The sequence below is a fragment of the Dasypus novemcinctus genome, chromosome 3 (assembly GCF_030445035.2).
Source record: "Dasypus novemcinctus isolate mDasNov1 chromosome 3, mDasNov1.1.hap2, whole genome shotgun sequence".
In the NCBI taxonomy this organism is placed as follows: domain Eukaryota; kingdom Metazoa; phylum Chordata; class Mammalia; order Cingulata; family Dasypodidae; genus Dasypus; species Dasypus novemcinctus.
Window position 1 is genome coordinate 153,290,286 of NC_080675.1, and position 20,752 is coordinate 153,311,037.

The 20,752-nt window shown below is 40.6% G+C and overlaps 1 protein-coding gene and 1 pseudogene across 2 annotated transcripts in view; both read right to left on the bottom strand.

Annotated features, from left to right (window-relative positions):
* The window catches only part of CHRNA5 (cholinergic receptor nicotinic alpha 5 subunit), a 75,432-nt gene that overhangs the window by 47,000 nt on the left and 7,680 nt on the right, over positions 1 to 20,752 (bottom strand). Inside the window, exon 1 of one of the 2 annotated variants that reach the window (XM_058294587.2) lies at positions 18,308 to 18,666. The exons of the other annotated variant lie outside the window; for it this stretch is intronic. Within the exon in view, the coding sequence (XP_058150570.1) occupies positions 18,308 to 18,455 (148 nt within the window). The 5' untranslated portion in view covers positions 18,456 to 18,666. Of the gene's footprint in view, positions 1 to 18,307; positions 18,667 to 20,752 lie in introns of those variants that run through there. 2 annotated transcript variants of the gene reach the window in all.
* On the bottom strand, positions 5,273 to 6,250 carry LOC139438222 (protein PHTF1-like; annotated as a pseudogene).

Genomic DNA, 20,752 nt, shown 5'->3' on the forward strand with positions numbered 1-20,752 from the left:
AAGATGATTCAACAAAAAGAAACACAGAGGAGAGACAATAAGAGACACAGCAGAACTGGGAGCTGAGGTGGTACAAGAGATTAAGCTCCCCTCTCCCACTCTGGAAGGTCCCAGGATCGGTTCCTCATGCTGCCTAAAGAGAATACAAGCAGACACAGAGCAACTTACAACAAATGGACAGAGAAAGCAAACAGCAGGGCGGGGGGAGGCAAAGAAAGAAAGAAAGAGAGAGAGAAAGAAATCTTTAAAAATAAATAAATAAAGGCAATGGTCACCAGAGCTTCTGAGGGGAGGGAGAGGGGAGAATAGGTGTAACACAGGGCATTTTTGGGACACTGGAATTGTTCTGAATGACGCTGTAATGATGGATACAGGTCATTATATCTTTTGTCAAAACCTATAAAAATGTGTGGTACAAAGTATAAACTATAATGTAACCTATTGAACATGGTTAACAGCAATGCTTCAATATGTGTTCATCAATTGTAACAAATGTACCACACTAAGAAAGATGTTCTTAATGGGAAAAAGTATAGGAGAGGGATGGGATGGGGTATACAGGAATCCCCCTATATTTTAGATGTATCATTTATGGAATCTAAAGCTTCTTTAAAAATAAAATGAAAACAGAACCAGTATATAAGGGCATATGCACAAGAATGTTTACTACAGTACTATTCATTGCAGCAAAAATCTGGAAACAACATAATTAAATAAAGTATGGTACATGAAATATCATGCAGTAATAAAACTGTATTAGAGTTAAGCCAATTGATTTAGAGGGATTTTCATGAGATACTGTTGAAGGAAAAAAAGGGCACAGAAAAGGGTATATAATGTAATCCAATTTTTGTAAAACAAATCAATGATTTAAATATACCTAGCTATATCTGTAGGATTATGAATGCTATGTATACCTGAAGAAAACTATGGAATCCTATTCCTGGTTATTAATAAAGGTTAGCTGGGAAGGTATTAAAGTGGGGTGGGGAATGAAGAGGAGAGAACAATGGGAAGGGGAGAATACAAAAATAAAAGAAAAGGAAAGGGGCCAGATATTGCATTAATTTTTTTTTAATTTTAAGTAGGCCATATGTATCAGATAAAGTTTAAGTTTCTTAAACTTTCCTACATCTTAATGTGTGTTTAGCAGACAGGAAGACAACTGATTTTAGGTAAATATTTGAAATTAATTATTAAAAGCAAAATAATATTTTTATATAAGATTTCATCCTTGACATGCAGGATGATATAATCTTTCACTATCAAGTTTTATGATGGGAGCTTGAGTATACCTAAGTCAGGCTCCCTGGTTAATTTCCTTTCTTACTTATGTTTCCATTAATTAAGAAATTTTAACTCATAACCAGAAAGTATCAGGGATGGCAGCAGGCATTGCTGATTCTGGCAGTTAAATCTGTATATTCAACTCAAACATGGACCTAGAAATTCATGAAAAGAATTTTTACTGAAGAGTACTTTCAGTGCTGCATCAGACTCTACATTGACAAGCAATACAATCCGGCTGAAGGATGAATGTTCTAACCTGGGATACTGTAGTGAATGGTGTCCTAACACACTCTTTAGTTGCATTCACTTTGAAATGCATATCTTCATTTTCCATTGCAGCATATGTTTGTGACTTTAAAATATGACTTTTAAGTGATTAACTTCTTTTTCCAAACAAGCAAAGAAAATCAAGCATCAGAAGGAATTCAGCTTTTTCTGATCCAATCTTTTTAGCCATTTGTACCAGTTAGGTGTTTTTAAGAAATATGAAAAGATGGGATTATAACAATGCTACACAAGTTAGGAGGCCGTTGGCGGCAGGAACAGTAGAGAGGAAATCTGGCGCTGATGCCAGTTAGTGCGACAGAAGCACACGTTTCCCCCACATCTCAGCTTGAGAAGGGGTTGGGGCTTACAGGTTCTTGGAATGTTGAAACGGAGGTGGAAAGGATGCTCTGCACTCAGTGTTAAGGTGGTTAAGAACTTGTCAAAGTCTTAGAACACAGACAAGGGTTGTTCCTGGTGCTCAATCAACAGGTGATAGCTCGGCTGCTGTCAAAGACAGGTGAACTCCTCAGCACAGGTGCCACACAGCATGCATCAGAGTGGGGCCGAGATGCTCTGCAGACACCAATGCCCTCTCCCTTGCCTCTGATAGGTGGTGGCCAAGTGGCATCTGGAGGCTGATTATGCTTTTACCCAAGTGATCCTCTCAAGACCAGCCCCTCATCACCAGTCCTACTGACCTCTTTCTCTTGTCCAGCTCTCTGTCTTTTCTTCCTCTTCCCAGTCCAGGGAATTATTTTCTCCTATCAAACAGAAGCTTTGTTTTTGTCATCCCATGTAGTCTACACCAAGGCCCTTCTGTTCTCTACGAAGGTCTAGGTTTCTGAAACTCAAAAGACAAAAATGAATTCCTTTTTTTCTTGGTTACGGCTGTCACATTACTGCTCTGAAGTATAAGCACAGATTAATCCAGCTTGAGCAGGTAGGGGAAAGGGCCAAAAGCAACATAAAGGGGGCATTAATATTTCAAAAGTATTATATTGTCCCACAGATATCCCCAAAACTAAAAATCACACTTTGACCCTCAAGTGATCAGTTCTGGATACTCAAGATTTGACTTTATCAATAAGCAATGCCATTTGAGGATATGTGAAATCAGAAATATAGGGTTTAATGGCATTATCAGAGTCATGAAGAACTCGTGCAAACACTGTGCCCCTTGAGAGCCAGGATACTTCACTGTGGAAAAGCAGCATCTCACACATAGCACCCATTTCTACATAAACAAGCTAAAAGACACAGTAGGTGCCTGGGGATTGATCCTAGTCACCTTCAACACTGAATCAAGACCAAGAAGCACACTGTTCCTTATCAACCCTTCTCTGTGAATGGAAGCGAGTGGCTCAACATTCCAGTCCAACACCAGCTATTTGCACAGCAACAGCCTTCCCTGCTGCCCACGTGGTGCTCTGTCAGAGGTCAGAATTGCTCTCAACACACTTTTTCCAGTCTATCTCAGAGAAGACAAATAATTCTAAAAAACAATTAAAATCACTGAAAAAATTGAAATAATAATTATTATTAATAAATTGTTTTCAGGCACAAACCAAAAGGCACTTCATGCTCCACATCAGTGGTTTCCATCAAGCAAAACACTGGAATGACACATGATAGTAACAGCTCTTCCATATGGCATGCTATTACCGTCATGTGAGATTCAACAGTGCCATTTAATTTTGTCAATAGCTGCTTCTGCTTTTTCTCTTCTAACAGAAGATTTCGTGCCTGGCTTTACAAGCTTATTATCAATAGTATGCCTTAAACCCATTTTTGCCACACAGAACACATTCTACTCTGGGTAACACCTCTGTGATCTTGGTCTCTTTTCTGCTTTTAGCAATACAGTTTATCAAATTTATACTGCAAAGTGTTATATTCATTCTAGAAAACAAATAGTTTACCATAAAAACTACCGTTTGTCACTTTGTTTGAAAATGACAGAAAATGTGTTCAGGGGCTGGCATTATTTGACAAAGTTTCACAATAAAATAACCCCTGGGTATTGGGGAATGTGATACTGACATGGTGAAACCTGATTTTCAGATATTCATTGTTTTGTTTTCCTTTTTTGGCAGTATATGTGAAAGCATCACATTTGCAGATTCATTTGTCTCAGCACGTACAAATTTACATTCTGCATGTGCACTGCATTTACGGGAAGGTTTTGAATTGTACTTTACTGTTTATTATCACTATTTTTGAGTCACTGATCAATTTTTATAAAATGGGATATAATGCAACACAATAGTAACAACAAAAAAACAAGTTGGCTACTATCAACAATAACCCTCATATTAAGGGACGCTACACTAAACTCCAGCCTTTAACAGACTGTTAGCTGAGACAGTCAAATAATGCATTTCATGCACAATCTTTAAGAATGCAAACATAAATAACACAATGGAAATTCCTCAATAGTTGTTATTAATCTTACAGTTCCAAATTTATGAAATAGATGCAAAAAAAAAAAAAAAAACAACCTCAAAAAACCTACAACTATCCCAGTACAGAACATCTAATAGACCTCAGAAATCCTAGTAGTTGTGGGGACTGTCAAGATACACCAACCAAACTAATTCTTTCTCTTTTATTTTTTATTTTTTAAAGATTTATTTATTTATTTAATTCTCCCCCCTCCCCTGGTTGTCTGTTCTCTGTGTCCATTTGCTAATTCTTTCTCTTTTATTTTTTTAATTTTTTAATTTATTTCTCTCTCCTTCCCCCCCCCCCCCCACCCCAGGTGTCTGTTCTCTGTGTCCATTTGCTGCGTGTTCTTATTTTTGTCCACTTCTGTTGTTGTCAGCGGCATGGGAATCTGTGTTTCTTTTTTTTGCGTCATCTTGCTGCGTCAACTCTCCATGTGTGCAGCCCCATTCCTGGGCAGGTTGCGCTTCCTTTCACACTGGGTGGCTCTCCTTACGGGGTGCACTGCTTGCGTGTGGGGCTCCCCTACGTGGAGGGGGGGGCAACCCTGCATGGCAGGGCACTCCTTGCGCGCATCAGCACTGTGCGTGGGCCAGCTCCACACGGGTCAAGGAGGCCCAGGGTTTGAACTGCGGACCTCCCATGTGGTAGACAGTCGCCCTATCCACTGGGCCAAGTCTGCTTCCCCAAACCAATTCTTTTAGAAGCTAGTGGCTTAAGCAGATCTGACTGTCACTTTGGCAGGAATTTTTTTTTTCCTCAAGTAAACTTCTTTTATTAGGGTTTAACCTAAAATAGTTTAAATTTGATCTCTCTTTATTAGAGAAATAAAATCTCCAATTCCATAGACTGTAATAGAAATTATACTGATTTTGTATATTTGCAAGAAAGGATATCTGCTTCATACTGTTGGCATCTACCACTGTTACCCAAGATTATTTCCTTTTAAAAATACTATCACAGCACCAAAGTGACCAGAATAAATTTCCTACCTTAGAGAGTTGTCCGTGTGCTACCATAACACATTGAGTCTTTAGTCTTCTCATTATTCATATTCTTTCATTCAAAACATGAGAATGTAGGATTTTAGCACACACGCCCAGCTAGAAAAGGGATGTTCCTCTGAAAACACCATCCGTCTCAGCAGAGCTGAGGGTACCTCTGCATATGAACAAGCAGATGAACCTCTCACTTGGTTTCTCAGTCACCTCTTTCCTTAATGGATCAATACTGATGCCAGCAAGGGTGAGAGAGTCCAGGCCCATGACTCAGCTTATAATTGAATTTTCTACAGTCTTATATTAAATCCTAGAAGATCATTTATAACCTTTGAGATAGCAGAGAGGATGACTACTCATGAATATTGTAGATCTGGAGATTGTCAATTCAAAGAGTCTAAATGATGTGTCCAGTTTTTTCGACAACTTCGTGGACAGCTTTAACACATTGGTTTACTAGAGTGAGCTGTTCTTTCTTATTTGTTTTGTTTTCATCTAAAGATATAAATTAATCTGTTCAGTAAACAATATCAAAACATTGCTTCAGATCCCAGTGAGGCCAGACATAGTAAGAAATGCAGTAAAGCTGTATTCCAGATCAAAAACTCCCATTTAAATGCATCATTAAGGAAAGTTTTATGTCCTTGAAGAGCCTGAGCAAAACAAATGAAAGCAATCAAAGTGCCAGTAAAAAGACCAAAGACACAACCACATCAACTGAACATTGTGGACCCTTTCTCTTCAGATAAGAAGAGCAGTGATAACCATATCTTAATGTTCTCCACCTTTTCAAGTCTAAAATGACGTCTTCCATATTTTCTGACTTTCCTGGTGGAAGTAATATGGCTGAACAGTTTTGCAAATAAAAATTTCTGTTTATATATGTGTCCTCTCTGCCACACACATCATAAAAGAAAATTCAAGTAACACATGATTATTCAAGGAAATTAGTTATAAACAAAATAATAACAGGTTTAACAGGTGATACCCAACAAAAGAGAGTCAAGGGAGCAGGTGTAGCTCAGTGGTTGAGCACCTGCTTCCCATGTATGAGATCCTGGGTTCAATCCCTGGTACCTCCTAAAAAAAAAGAAAGAGTCAAGATCTCCTCAGTTGAAACGGATTTTGATCAAGGCTCTTCTCACAGAAAAGTCAATATAAAAAAGGACAACTGCTAATCCAATGGTGACAAAATTTCCCAGCATAAGATAGCTTACTCCTTGAAAAATATGAAACACTTCAGAAATTTGCATGTCATATTTACACAGGGACTATATTAATCTCGGAACTGTTCCAAATTTTTTTAGTATATGTGCTGTTGAAGCAAGCATTAGCAGGGAGTTTTTTTAAGGCACCCACCAATTAAATTACACTCAGCAATAAAAATCCAAGAAATTCAGGAAACGGATTTGGCCCAACAGATAGGGTGTCCGCCTACCACATGGGAGGCCCAAAGTTCAAATCCAGGGCTTCTTGACCCATGTGATAAGCTGGCCCTTGTGCAGTGCTGATGTGTGCAAGGAGTGCCGTGCCACGCAGAGGTGTCCCCCGTGTACGGGAGCCCCACGCACAAGGAGCGCACCCCATAAGGAGAGCCACCCAGCGTGAAAAAAGTGCAGCCTGCCCTGGAGTGGCAGAGAGCTGACGCAGCAAGATCATGCAACAAAATGAGACACAGATTCCAGGTGCCGCTGACAAAAATACAAGTGGACACAGAAGAACGCACAGTGAATGGACAGAGAGAGCGGACAACTAAGGGGGGTGGGAAAGGGGAGAGAAATAAAAAATTTTAAAAATAGGGGGGTGGGGTTGAATGGGACCTCACATATATATTTTTAATGTAATATTATTACAAAGTCAATAAAAAATAAAAAAAAAATAAAAAAAAAAAAGAAAATAAACTTTAAAGCAAAACTCAAAAAAAAAAAAAAATTAAAAATAAAGACCTAGTTATTAAAAAAAAATCCAAGAAATTCTACATTAGCTGATTATTCATTTATAACACAGAATCCCAAAAGGTCATTTCCAAGGGTACTACACTAAAATAAGCTTAAGGGAAAGAAAGAGAGATTGATTTTATGAAATATACACCTCAAATGCAGACTTCTCCCCTCTGTTCAGATCTGAAAATCCCTTTAACCACCTCCACTTTGAGGTCTTAAAGATATCACAAACTCAACATGTGCAAAACCAGGGCACAAATTTATGATCTTCCCCAAAATATTCCCTTCCCAGTGTTTCCCATCACAGGGAAGAGTTCCATTATCTGTCTAGTTACACAGTCCAAAAGCACAGAAGTCATCTTTGACACCACCTTCTCACTCATTTCTATAGCCATTCCATCAGAACTTTGATTTTATCTCCCAAGTATTTCCCCAATCTGTCCATTTCTTACCACCCCCACTACTACCATCCTAGTGCAAGCTATCTGCATTCTCATCAGGAGTCTACTATTGGAAGTGGTCTCCACATACCTTCTCTGCCTCCTCCAACTCGTTCTCTGCACAGATGGTTGGAGATTTGGACCCAAAGGGTATTGGGAATGAAAGAAAGAGGAAAGGGAGAAAGAAACAAAGAGAAAGAACCAGCGAGAGAGCTGGGATCAGGGGGTCTGTGAGTAGAGACTCATCAGACAACTTTATTGTTCACAAGGGGCTCTATATATACCACAGTCTAGGTGAAAACAGGCATGCAGTTAACGATTAGCATTACTAAGGAACTCAAAAAATCTTATCTCAAGGTATAAAATCTTAAGTGTTCTATTTACTACAAAAGGTTATCTGCTCAGCTTTTCTTTCAACAACTCCATCCTGTTTGCCAGGGAACTCTTAATTACCACATTCCTTAGGTTGCAATCGTAGCCATGAAAACAGCACATCTCTCTTTGTGAGACCATTATGCCTCAGTTTCCAACAACAGATCTCCAAGTGACCTTTTCAAAACACAGATCTGATCAGGTTACCCTTTGCTTTTAAAGGAAAAACTAGACGATGGACTTGGCCCAGTGGTTAGGGCGTCCGTCTACCACATGGGAGGCCCGCAGTTCAAACCCCGGGCCTCCTTGACCCGTGTGCAGCTGGCCCATGCGCAGGGCTGATGCCCGCAAGGAGGGCCCTGCCACGCAGGGGGAGCCCCACATGCAAGGAGTGCATCCCGTAAGGAGAGCCGTCCCACGCAAAAGAAAGTGCAGCTTGCCCAGGAATGGTGCGCCACACACGGAGAGCTGACACAGCAAGATGACACAACAAAAAGAAACACAGATTCCCATGCCGCTGACAACAACAGAAGCAGACAAAGAAGAAGCAGCAAACAGACATAGAGAACAGACAACCGAGGTGGGGAGTGGGGGGATGGGGAGGGTTGGGGGGGGGGGGGAAAGAAATAAATAAACGAATCTTAAAAACAAACAAAAAACTCTTCTGTAGCTTCCCATTGTTTAAGACAGACCAAACTGCTATGGCCAATGTCCTGCACAGTCTGTGCCCTCCAGCCTCTTCTAGAGGAGTCCTTCCCTTTGCTGTCTGCTCCATCCACAGTGACAGTGAAGCATTTCCAACACACCACGCTCCACCCCTTCTACAAGACACCTGCTCTTCTGCCCTGTCTGAAACGCTCTCCCTCCCTGTCACCTGGCTAAGTTGCACTCGTCCTTTAGATCTTGACTCAGGCATCATTTCCTCAGGGACTTTACATGAGTAAACCCTATCTGAAAATTCCCATTTGTTTCTAATGATTCAGAATTTTTATCATTGTTTGTGAAGCAAATGTCACAAAAGCTCTATAAATTTGCCCTTCAGGATTATGAGGCTTCTTGACGTTAGAGACATTGTGTTGAAGAAATCCCTTCAAGGGGTCCCTCTGGGTTCTTGCCCAGAGCAGATGAATTAGAGTCCACATCCGGATGCTCAGGAGGGAAAGCAGGTTTATTAAAGCCAGTGGAAGGATAGGAGCCAGGGGTGTCTCAAATTTACCCTCCCATTAAAGGTTTTTCTCACAGCTTTTATACTGGTTCTCAGTTAATCTTAAAATATGCATGTTTACTGGGATAGGGCAAACTTGGGGTGATAAGGATGGGGAACGTGGTTCAGATGTGAAGGTGCAGATAACAGATGGATGCAGGTAGAGTTACACATTTTTGGTGGAGCTAAATCTATAGCTGTGGACTTAAGTCTGTGGACTTAAGAGCAAGTCACATCAAATTTTTCTAACATTATGATACAGTACAGTGCCTTAATATTTAAGCTATACTGGGTTTTTCTTGTACTACAGTCTTACTCATATTTTAATATGAAGTAAAGGAATATAACATATTGGTTATGAACTCAGGATTTGAAGATGGACGTTTGGCTTCAATCCAGTCTAATGCATAATGTGAGACCTGGAGGCAAGTTACTTAATTTCTTTGCATATCAGCTTCTTCATATATATAATGAGTAATTCCTTTTAAGATTACTATGAGGATTAAATGAAATTGTGCATATAAAATACCCAGCACACGGCCTTTCTTATCATTCCACAAATGACTGTTCAAGTAATGGCAACTGACAAATCTCAATAAGCAAACACAAAAATACAGCAATAAAAGCAATCACTGGGAAACGGACTTTGGCCCAGCGGTTAGGGCATCCGTCTACCATATGGGAGGTCCGCGGTTCAAACCCCGGGCCTCCTTGACCCGTGTGGAGCTGGCCATGCGCAGTGCTGATGCGCGCAAGGAGTGCCGTGCCACGCAAGGGTGTCCCCCGCGTGAGGGAGCCCCACGCGCAAGGAGTGCGCCTGTGAGGAGAGCCGCCCAGCGTGAAAAGAAAGAGCAGCCTGCCCAGGAATGGCGCCGCCCACACTTCCCGTGCCGCTGACGACAACAGAAGCGGACAAAGAAACAAGACGCAGCAAAAAGACACCAAGAACAGACAACCAGGGGAGGGGGGGAAATTAAATAAATAAATAAATCTTTAAAAAAAAAAAAAAAAAAAAAAGCAATCACTGCCTGCAGAGCTGCTGATGACTACTTAAAAACTTCCCCATAGCCCAACAAAGACCTTTCAGTACAGATTACCTTAGGCAACAGAAACCTGCAAAAATACAAAGGAACATCAGTATCTGGGATGCTCTCAACACAGAGCAAGGACAGTTCAATAAAACACTTTCCTCAAATCTATATCTTTAAAACTAATTATAATAATTATGTGGCTAATAGGCACATAAATCACATATTTCAGAAAATCAAAGAAAACCAAGCAGTTAAAGGCACTAAAAATAGGATAAGAACAAAAAAATTACAGGACAATTCTGAAGTAGTTCAAAGTACTCCCTACTTAACAAGAGAAAAACTAAGTTGAATACCTAAAAATAAGTACAAATGTGCATAATGTCATTAAGATTTAAATTTGGGTTTTACGAATTCAGTTTTAACTCTGAATATTACTGATTTAGTGTTGTCTCAAGTTTAAGGAATTGGGAAAATGACTTACCACAAACATTTCATGTTCAAGTCATTTAGTGAAACCAAATATACTTTCAGAGAAATGTAACTTGCTCCTTAATTTTAGTGTGATGAAGAGGAAAAGACACAGAGCTGCAAGGCTGAAAACCTTAATTTGAATAGTCAGCACTACTAACTGGCTGTTAATTGTAACCTCCACATGTCACAATTTTCCAATCTATACATAAAAATAAGGCTCTCTGTTGGCAAAATATCAGCAATTGTTAAAAGTGGATAAATACTCTTTGTTCATCATACTTGAACATTTTTGTCTATGTCTATATTTGAATTTTTCCATTATAAAATATTAACACATTAAAAGGATAACTTCTATCAGCGACCAAGACTGTGAGGATCACATAAAATAACGTGATGTGGTCTATGGGTGGGAGGCTCTTCATCTCTTCGTAGATAACCTAAGCTGTCTGTGTCCTGACTTGTGGGTGTGGGACGGAAAAAGGCTGCAGTCCTGCCCTTGGTGACCATGGCAACGACTCCAGTCCCAGGAAACAGTTTAGCAATGTAAACTCTATAAACTTTAAATATTCAAGGAAAATGCAAACCAAATGTGCTAAAAGCTTATCTAGAATGCATAAGGTCCATACTAAAAGCTTACCTAGGATGTGGAAGATATATGCTAATTCAAGCCTATTGAGCACTGAAACAAAGAACAATTTGACCCTTCTTCTCTGTATAAAAGGAACTCAAAATTCTTTTTCAGGGCTCGGGTTTGAAACAGAAAGCTTCCAAGTCCAGCCGGCCGTCAATAAATCATTTTTCCTTCTCAAAATCATTCCTGAGTCCTGGCCTTTCTATATGCAAATAACTGAACCTCTCTCAATCTCTACAACAAATGTACTATATCTGGTAGTGTCTAAAGCAATTTAAAATGGTTTTTCAAAGTCTTCTCCATGAAATCACCTGGTTTGCGAGCATTGTTGCCTAGAAAATACAATAGGAAGTCAAAATGAAAGATAGCTAAAAACTTTTAAAACCAATTCTAGGAGGTAAACATTTGACATTTTTCCACAAAGGACCATGATTTTCTTATTTAAAAAAAAAAAAGTGTGTTCTTAAAAAAACCAGCCAAAGTGTTATGTAGCTAAATATGAATATGAGTACTGTCTTTCCCTGATCTGCAGATAAAGATAAATTAACAGACAGCATCTGCTATAGTTTTTTATTTCTCCCACAAATTCTTCATAAGTCTTTAGCATCTGCTACAACTTGGGTACATGAGAGCCTAAGATATATGAAGGTCAGTCAATTCATTAATTCACTCTTTCATTCAACAATGTTGACTGGCTGCTGACCCTGTGCCAGTCTCTGTGATAGATGCTAAGGGTGCAACAGAAAACAAACACCATGCCTTCCTGGGGCACAAATGTGTACATCTATTTACTTTCACTACATCATAATTATAAAATTTTATGCCTATTCAGAGAACATCACACAATGTGCATGAGGCCCCCATACTACCGTGCAGAGCCTGCATATGTGAACATGCATTCAGTCCTGGAGTACAACACAGGATTTCCCAACTTGGCACTGTTGACATTCCAGGCTGGAGTTGTAGGGGCTGTCCCGTGCACTGGAGGATGTTTAGCAGCACCCCCTGGCTTCTATCCTCTAGATTATTCCCTCATTGTGGCAAATCAAAAATACCTCCAGATATTGCCAAAATGTCCCCCGCCAGGGAGGTGGGGAGTGGGGACAGGGAATTGTCCCTGGTTGAGAACCACTGGTACAGCATTAGTAGGTAATAAGTAGCCGAGGTGGAACTAGGCCCCAGATTTGTTTTTATTTTTCTCAAAATAATGCTTTAATTACAGAAGTAATGTATGATCATTGTTAAATTTCAAACACAGGGAAGTGGATTTGGCTCATCTGATAGAGCATCTGCCTACCACATGGGAGGTCCAGGGTTCAAACCCTGGGCCTCCTAACCCATGTGGAGCTGGCCCATGCGCAGTGCTGATGCACGCAAGGAGTGCCGTGCCACACAGGGGTGTCCCTCGCATAGGGGAGCCCCACGTGCAAGAAGTGTGCTCCTTAAGGAGAGCTGCCCCATGCAAAAAAAGTGCAGCCTGCCCAGGAGTGGCGCCGCACACATGGAGAGCTGATGAAGCGAGATGACGCAACGAAAAAGAGACACAGTTTTTCTCAGTGCCACTGACAGAATATGGACACAGAGCGTGGACAACTGGCTGGGGTGGGGAGAAGGGGAGAGAAATAAAATAAATCTTAAAAAAAAAAAAAGATGTGTATTAAAAAGACAAGATACAATAAAATTCATCATTAAAAAAAAATTCAAAAAAGCACATAAAGAGCAGGAATTCTTCCGCTCCTCTCTTCATTTCCCTTTCTCCAAGAGTAACCGTTGTTAAGCCTGATGTATAGACACTATAAAATGTGCACACACACACAAGAACAAATGATTTCCTCTTTCATAGTTATGTAACTTGCTTTTTTCATTCAACTCTATATCATGTCAATAGATATCTATCACCATAAGCTGCAAAGCAGTCTACATTATGGATGTATCATAACTTATTTAAACTTCCATTACTGATGGGCATTTACATAGTCTTCAATTCTTGGTTATTTCTAATAATGTCATTATAAAAATGTAATAATGAACATCTTCTTATATCTATTTTTTTCATACTGTAAGCACTTCTCAAACACTGATTCAGAAGTGGAACTGCTGAGTCAAGGGTAGGCAAGTTTTAAATTTTTCTGGGTACTGTCAACAAAATGCCATCGAATGAAAATAAGATAACATATATAAAAAGGTATGTAAGAGTGATATATATCATAAATCTCCAACTATATAATTAAAGTATTCCTAGAGTAGTTAATTCTCCCTTGAGTCTCCTGGTGTATTTTTTTTTGTTTTTTTTAAGACTTATTTATTTATTTCCTCCCTTTCCCCTCTTGCCAACCTGCTGTTTTTGCTGATGGTGTTGTCTTCTCTTCTCATTTTCTCTCCTCTAATATTCACCAGGATTCAATTCTGGAGACCTCTGATGGGGAGAAAGGTTCCCTTCAATTGCGCCACCACAGTTCCTGCTGCGCTTCACCTTGACTCTTCCCTTGTCTCTCTTTTGATGCATCATCATCTTGCAGCACGACTCACTTGTGCCAGAGCACAGGCTCACCACGTGGGCACTCATGCAAGCACTGGCTTGCCCCACGGGCACACTTTATTTTCTTCTTTTTCACCAGGAGGCCCCAGGGATCAAACCCAGATCCTCCCATATGGTAGGCAGAGGCTCTATCACTTGAACCACATCCACTTCCCTCCTTGTTTTTTAAATTGACGGAAAGTGTCTTAGAGTCCTTTTTTAAAAAGCCCTCTTTGCAGCAGTTCTAGAGGGACTATTTTAAGCAAAAGCAAGATAAAGCAGTGAACATAACCATCTTGTAAATGAGAGGAAATGTGTATTAAATCCAACACTTTCAATGTGACATGCTCACCAATCATTATTTTAAGTGTTACAGATGAAATGCAGAAGGTATTTGTTTGCTTCAGGATTTTCATTATATTTTATATTGATTTTTATCACAGAATTATAAGATAAAGTTTCTCTGCAATGATATACTTTAGGAAACCTAATTTAACATCTTGCCCTGAATCTCAGAACCTTAGGAATAAGAAAATGACCCTTAGGCAGTATAAATTTAGGTCCAGTCAAAAGTTCTCAAGGAGAAACAACTTTCACAAATCATCAGATCAAGTAAATGTATAGTTCACTATCTTAATTTAACACTGTAAATCTTACAACTGGCAATACATGTGTATTATGGCTAGTACATTTACAGTATTATGAAATGAAACATCTGATGGTACATAAAGTTGCCTCAGTTCAATACACCCCTTATGACCTTGATAAGACCCTTGCAAATTTTCTCCTTAAAATTGTCCAATTACAAATGAATACTTAAGGCTGGAAGGAAATCTGTAAAAGTGAAGACAGAAATTGTGAGAATGGTGAGACAGTGCTTGTTCTCTTTTCTTAATTTCTATTGTTCTTATGGTATCTGTGCTATAATTTATTATAAATGCACTACTACCATATATTTTTATTGGGGTCCCTGGAGAGTTCACTCGATTGATATAAATGGGAATTGTTTATATCATTGCTACTCAAAGCCCACATCACCTGGGAGCTTGTCAGAAATGCAGACTCTCAGGCTCCACCTCTAATCTACTCAGTCAGCATCTGCACTTTAACAAGATCCCCAGGGATGCTTGTACGCATTAAAGTTTGAGAAGCCCTGGTATATAAGGCCTAGAACAGTGGTGGGTTTTGTTTGTTGTGGGTTTTTTTTTTAGGGGGAGGAAACTTTGTCCCCTCAGGGGATACTTGGCATGTCTGGATATGTTTTCTTTTTGCCATGACCTGGGGGACAGAGGAAGGGGGTACCGGCATCTAGTTGATAAAGACCAGGGATACTGTGAAACATCCCACAATGTTTGACAGCCCCCCACTACACAGAATTGTAAATATCAGAGATTGAGTAACTCTGACCTACAGGAAAAACAGTTTTGCCCAACTATGATTATATCATTGGCCATAAAATAAAAATAAATGAAAATATGAAGTCATAGTGTCCTTTTTGTCAGAATTCAAAAAGCTATTCTATAACTCTTTGTAAGAAAAGAGCATGAGGTCACTGAAGTAAACACAGTAGAAGAAACACTGTTTTCTCAAAATGGAAACAAAATATCTAAATTAAACTTTTAATAACAGCACAGAAAAGTACCATTAAAAATAATTTTATCTATCCTATTGTCATTGTAAAATTATGCCTAGGCTATGGAGAAAAGATATCTAAAGAAACAAATTCTAAACTTCTTTCAGAAATTATTCTATTTAACTATTTTTATTGTCAAGATAGGCTTATTTAATATAAAATTAAAATATCATCTGAAATAATTTAATTCTGATTCTTAAGGGAGAAGAATAATGGTATTAGAAGAAAAATATTCTGTACTGAAATTACTGTATTAAAAGCCCATATCCTAATCATTGAAAAAATGACTTGCTAGATCTAATTTATAGTTTATAGGTTGGAAAAAACCTTATTCTGACAAATGACTCAACAGCTTTTCACAGTCCCATTAACAGGCTATATTCATAAACTCAGGTACATCTGTGACTATCAGGAGATATACAGATGAATAAAACCCTACCTTCCATGTGCTCACAGTCTAGCTTGAAGAGCATGTTCAGTATGTGTAAGCAAACCAAAATAATTTCTAATTTCAAATTTAATTGTGCAAAAGGTTTATATAAATACCAGAGGCACGTGGGGGGGCTTTTAGATGCAATCATCACAAAAGTAGAGAGGATATACACTATGTGTCTATTTCTGCTAGCTTCTGAAAATCTTAATGAAAATAACTAAAAGTGAGAAGAAATCTTTCAAAACTCTCATTTTCTATTAAATAATTATTTTATTTTCCTTTGAATGAAACAGAACGCAACCACTACATGTACTAAAAATAAAATTTCAGACTTTTAAAGCATTGCACAGCTAAGAAATATAAGTGAAAAAAGAAAGAACAAAATTTTAAAAACAAGAAAAAAAGAAATATAAGTGACTAATGACTATCTAATTTCTATAAATTGCCATCCCAATCACAGTTAGGTCACAGTTTAAAAGGCCTGTATTATCTTAATGTACTAGTTAATTATTTATACTTTAATACAGACAAAATTGCCTCCTGAGCCACCTTCACAGCCCCGTGACCTTCCAATAGTCAAATAGATACAGCTGTTGGCTGACCAGACATTCTCTTTTCATGGGGATTGGCTCACAGAAAACCATAAGGAAGAGTTATTATCTAAGAGTCTAGAATGAATACAAAAACAAGAATGAATATGAAAACAAGAAACAAAGTAATTATATTTGAAAGGACCTAAAAAAATCTGCTATACCTCACATTTTAAAGAGGAGGACATAAAGAATCAGCAAAGTCAAGAAATCTGCCAAAGGAAACACAGAAAGTTCATAACAGATCTCCTGACTCCCAGACAGTACTCTTTCAGCCACCCCGTGTGGAAAAGCATTTATACATAAAAGCATATTTACAGTTAGGGGCAAGTGTGCAATTCCATCATCATCTAGTATCGCTTTGTTCTTCAAGGTGGATCATGTACTAAGAGCACACACAATCCTAGAATTTTAGAGCTGGAAGGCGGAGCCTTTCATGATCTCTCCGTTCAATAAGGAAACCAATATCCAAGGAGTAATTAATGTTCCATTCATTCATTCCACAAACATTTACTGGGCTCCTACAATAAGCTAGGTCTTGAGGATACAAAGTTAGAAGAGGTAAAATCCCAGTTCTTAATGAGCTCATATGGACAAGAGAAAAGAAGACATACAGACATAATACAATGTGATAGGTATTGAGAGACTGTCACTGTAAGAGAGAAAGGCAGAAAGCAGGAAGCAGTGTGTTCTGTTCGGTAATACCCTCAACCAACATAATGCATGAACGGAGATAGTGATTTACACCATTTATGCTTGTTTTTTATTAAGAAAGGTAAAGATCTGCATTCAAAAGTTCCAGATGCACCAAAAGGGTAGGGAACTACCAATTCTAGGGTCTGGCACTGTGCCTGGCATTTTATATCTATATATTATAGATATAAAATCCTGACAAGTTAAGCAGTAGTCTCCCCATTTCCAAAGAAGGAAATGTTAAAATTATGACTCCCTGTGCTCAGGGCTTTGTTTAACTCAATCTCCACATTACTTCTCTTCAGTCTACATTAAGTGATACACTTAGACTAAAATCCCCACCTGCAATAAGTAATCCTAGTCTTCAAAGTTATAACTTCCTCGAATCAGGAATCATAATTTTAAAACCTTAAGTTTCATGTGATCTATGTATCTTTTAAAAATAAATTAAAAATACATTATTTTTAAAATTAATAAATAATAAAAACCTTAAGGAAGGAATGACAAGAAAAGGTCCTTCTCATACCCAATGTTTCCTCTTTTTAAGAAACACACACATAGAAAGCGAAATACTGATGTCATGAACTTCTGCTTTCATCTCTTAAAGAATTCTTACCTTTTCTATATACACCATAAGTGCTCCCGAAGTGGCAGTATTTTTCTTCAGGATATTGGGAGGACTGTCTCTAAAACTTTGGAAAGCACTTGAAATTTGAAGTACCAAGCATTTATTTGTAGTTTCTATTACTGCCCAAAACACCTTTACACACAGTAATTTGAAAAAATTCACCGCTCTAAGGCGCTGAGGAACTTAGGCTGCCAAGGACTAGCCCAGCAGCCAGGAACTGTGCTGCCGAGCATTCTACAGACGCATTTCATCCTCGGGCAAAGGTAAAGATTTTCAAACGTTGGGGGAGGAAGAGATCAAGTCTCTCAATCTCTAGTATTACACCCAACGAGCCTCCGTTCTTGCCCGCGAAGAAAGTAACCAAGTGGGTCGCCCACCTGCTCCTACGAAAGGAAAGCCCTGCTGAGGTGGCATCGTCAGTGAAAAAGTTGTGTGGAAGTATGCACCAAGTCACCCGGCGGTTTCCAGTGATGCAGGTCATGAAAAAAAAAAAAAACTTTTCTCTGCAGCTAAATTAACAGATCTGTGCATCTGAACAGAAACATCATGCCAAATCCCCAAGGGGAAAAAATAATAACCGCCCTACCCAACCAGGCTGCCGGCGCGGGCCGCTGCCTGTGCGGGCCGCTCCCGCGCTGCTCTGCAGCCGCGCCGCGCGCACCCCCGGCCGCCCCAGCGCAAGGGCGAACGCCCCGGACCCACCCACCCGCAGCCCAGGCTCACCTCCCGGGGTGCCGCCCCCCGCGCCGGCCGGACCCCAGAGCCCCGCGACCACCTGGAGCAGAAGGAGGCGCAGCGGGCGGAGCCGAGAGCTGAGGACCGCCGGCCGCGACCCCGGCGGCGGCTGGACTGGTGGTCCGCGCGCCGCCATGGCCTGGAGCCCGCGCGGGAACGCCAGGAGCCGCCTCGCGACGGCCGCGCGGGGGGCGCACACTTTTGCGGGAGGGAGCCGGGGCTGCGGGTGAGCGCGGCGGAAGAGAAACACCGCTCCTCAGGTGGTGCAGGAGCAGCCGCTCCACAGCCGCTGCAGCCCCTCAGCCCAGCAGCACCGAGAGGTTCCGAAGGCGCGGGAAGGCTCGCCCCGCCCCGCAAGCCCCGCCCGGCCCGGCCCCGGCCCTGCCCCTTGTCCCGCCCCCACCTGCTCCTAGCCCCGCCTCCTGCACCCCTGGCCCCGCCCCCAGGTCCGACACCTCGGGGCGGCCTCGAGCAAGTCACTGCGTTCCTAAGATATCTACCATTAGTCACTGTCTACTGTGTGCTCGGCACCAAGCGGACCAGACAGACTGCTCCCCGCAGACAGCAAACCAGCAAACAAAGTTATTCGGAGTTGTGATAAGAGCTGCAAAGGAAACACGCGGGAGGCTGAGGCAAAATAGCGGGTGTTGGCAGGGACCTGCTCCGGGCTGAAGGCTGCAGCGCCTCCACTCCGCCGCGCTCCCACTAAAGTCTTCCTAGCCGGGAAGGCACCAGTCGAAGCCTGCCTGCCTCGACGGGCTGCTCTGGGTCGGGGTGGGGGGTGGGTGGAAGGCTAGACCAGCGAGGCGACCCTGGGCAGGTCAATATCCTTCTAGAACCTGTTTCCTCATCCTTAAAACGAGGCAGATAAACTAGAGGACACGGAAAGTCCATTTCCCACACTCATTCTGCGAGGTTAAACCATCCACAGAAATTACACGCAATAGCCTCAAATGTGGGCAACGCTCTTCGCGTTGGCATCAATTAACATTTGTAAATATTAGTGACTCATCTGCCACAGACACTTAGCAACTCCGACAGTGATTGATGGTTACTGCTGGGCTCTGGCCTCAAATCCCGAAGTCCTGTATTTCATCCCCTCTGTTCATAACTGATTAGAAACCTTCATTTGGCTGAAGAGATTCAGGCAAAATATCCTTAAATTTCAGTGGCAAAGTGAGTCTTCCCAGAAAGCTTTATGGAGTTGACACCTCTAAGACTTGTGAGCAAAAATTTCACCCCAAGTTCCAGACCGGGTGAATCTGTTTAAAAACTAACCCTGGTTGCAAAATATCTGAACAGCAAAATTCCTTTAAGACTGTAGTCTTAGGTCTAAACACTGCCAGAAAAATAGAAACAATACCCAATGAAACCTGACTGTTCAAACCTGACTTGAAGTTGATGCCAGATTAGTTATACACAAAAATAAAAGTCAGTACTTATGGGCCCTTTACTGCAAATTTGTATTTGCTCTAAAAAATTTATGGGGCTGGGGACCGGTTGTGCCTCCAGCAGTTGGGTCCCTGCTTCCCACATGGGAGGTCCCAGTCTGGTTCTGGTGCATCCTAGAAAAAACAAAAACAAACAACAAGCAAACAAATGAAAAAACCAGCTCAGGGGAGCCAATGTGGCTCAGTGGTTTACTGCCGGCTTCCCAATTACATGGTCCCGGGTTCCAGTCCCCAGTACCTCAAAGACAAAAAAAGAGTTTATGGGGCTTATAGATACTTATGCAATTCATCCTAACAGGGTTTGGAAAAGGTAAAATGTTATTCCACTTTTACAGCTAGGGGATTTGAAACAGAGTGCTTAAATTACTGTTGAAAGTCACAATATCTGTCAGTGGCCAAACTAGAATTAAACGCTTATTACCTCAGCCATAGCAAGTATAATTGGAATTCCTGGATCTCTCTAGAGTGTTTTATCAGCAACACTATAGCTCAAAGGTTATTTACATAATCTGTGAAAAACTCTGCTGTTTGGTGGTATTGTTTTGAAGTGAATGTCAAAGTGTGTAATTTGTTGGGCACTTTAAAAATCCACGCAAACAATCATAGCATATAATTTACATATCTTGGATGCTTTTTTCTAGGATATGCCAGTTACCAGTGGTTGCCGGCTGTGGAGGCTGCACCTGCCTTTGATAGCAGGAATCTTCACATTTCTAGGAGACCCAAGTTGTTCAGATGACATGACCCCTTACAAAATTCCCCTAAAGTAGCATCTGGTCTAGGAACTCTCTGAGATTTAACCAAAAAGGGTCAAAGAGTCTTTACTGTGTACCTACATCCCAGATACCACATTTCCCTCTGAAGAGTATGGAATTACTATTATCCTTTCCTGCCTTAACTTATCCTGCTTCTCCTCCCCTTTTCTGAACACCCAAACCCATCCCTTTCTTTAAGGCCCACCACAAACATCACTTGCCCTGAA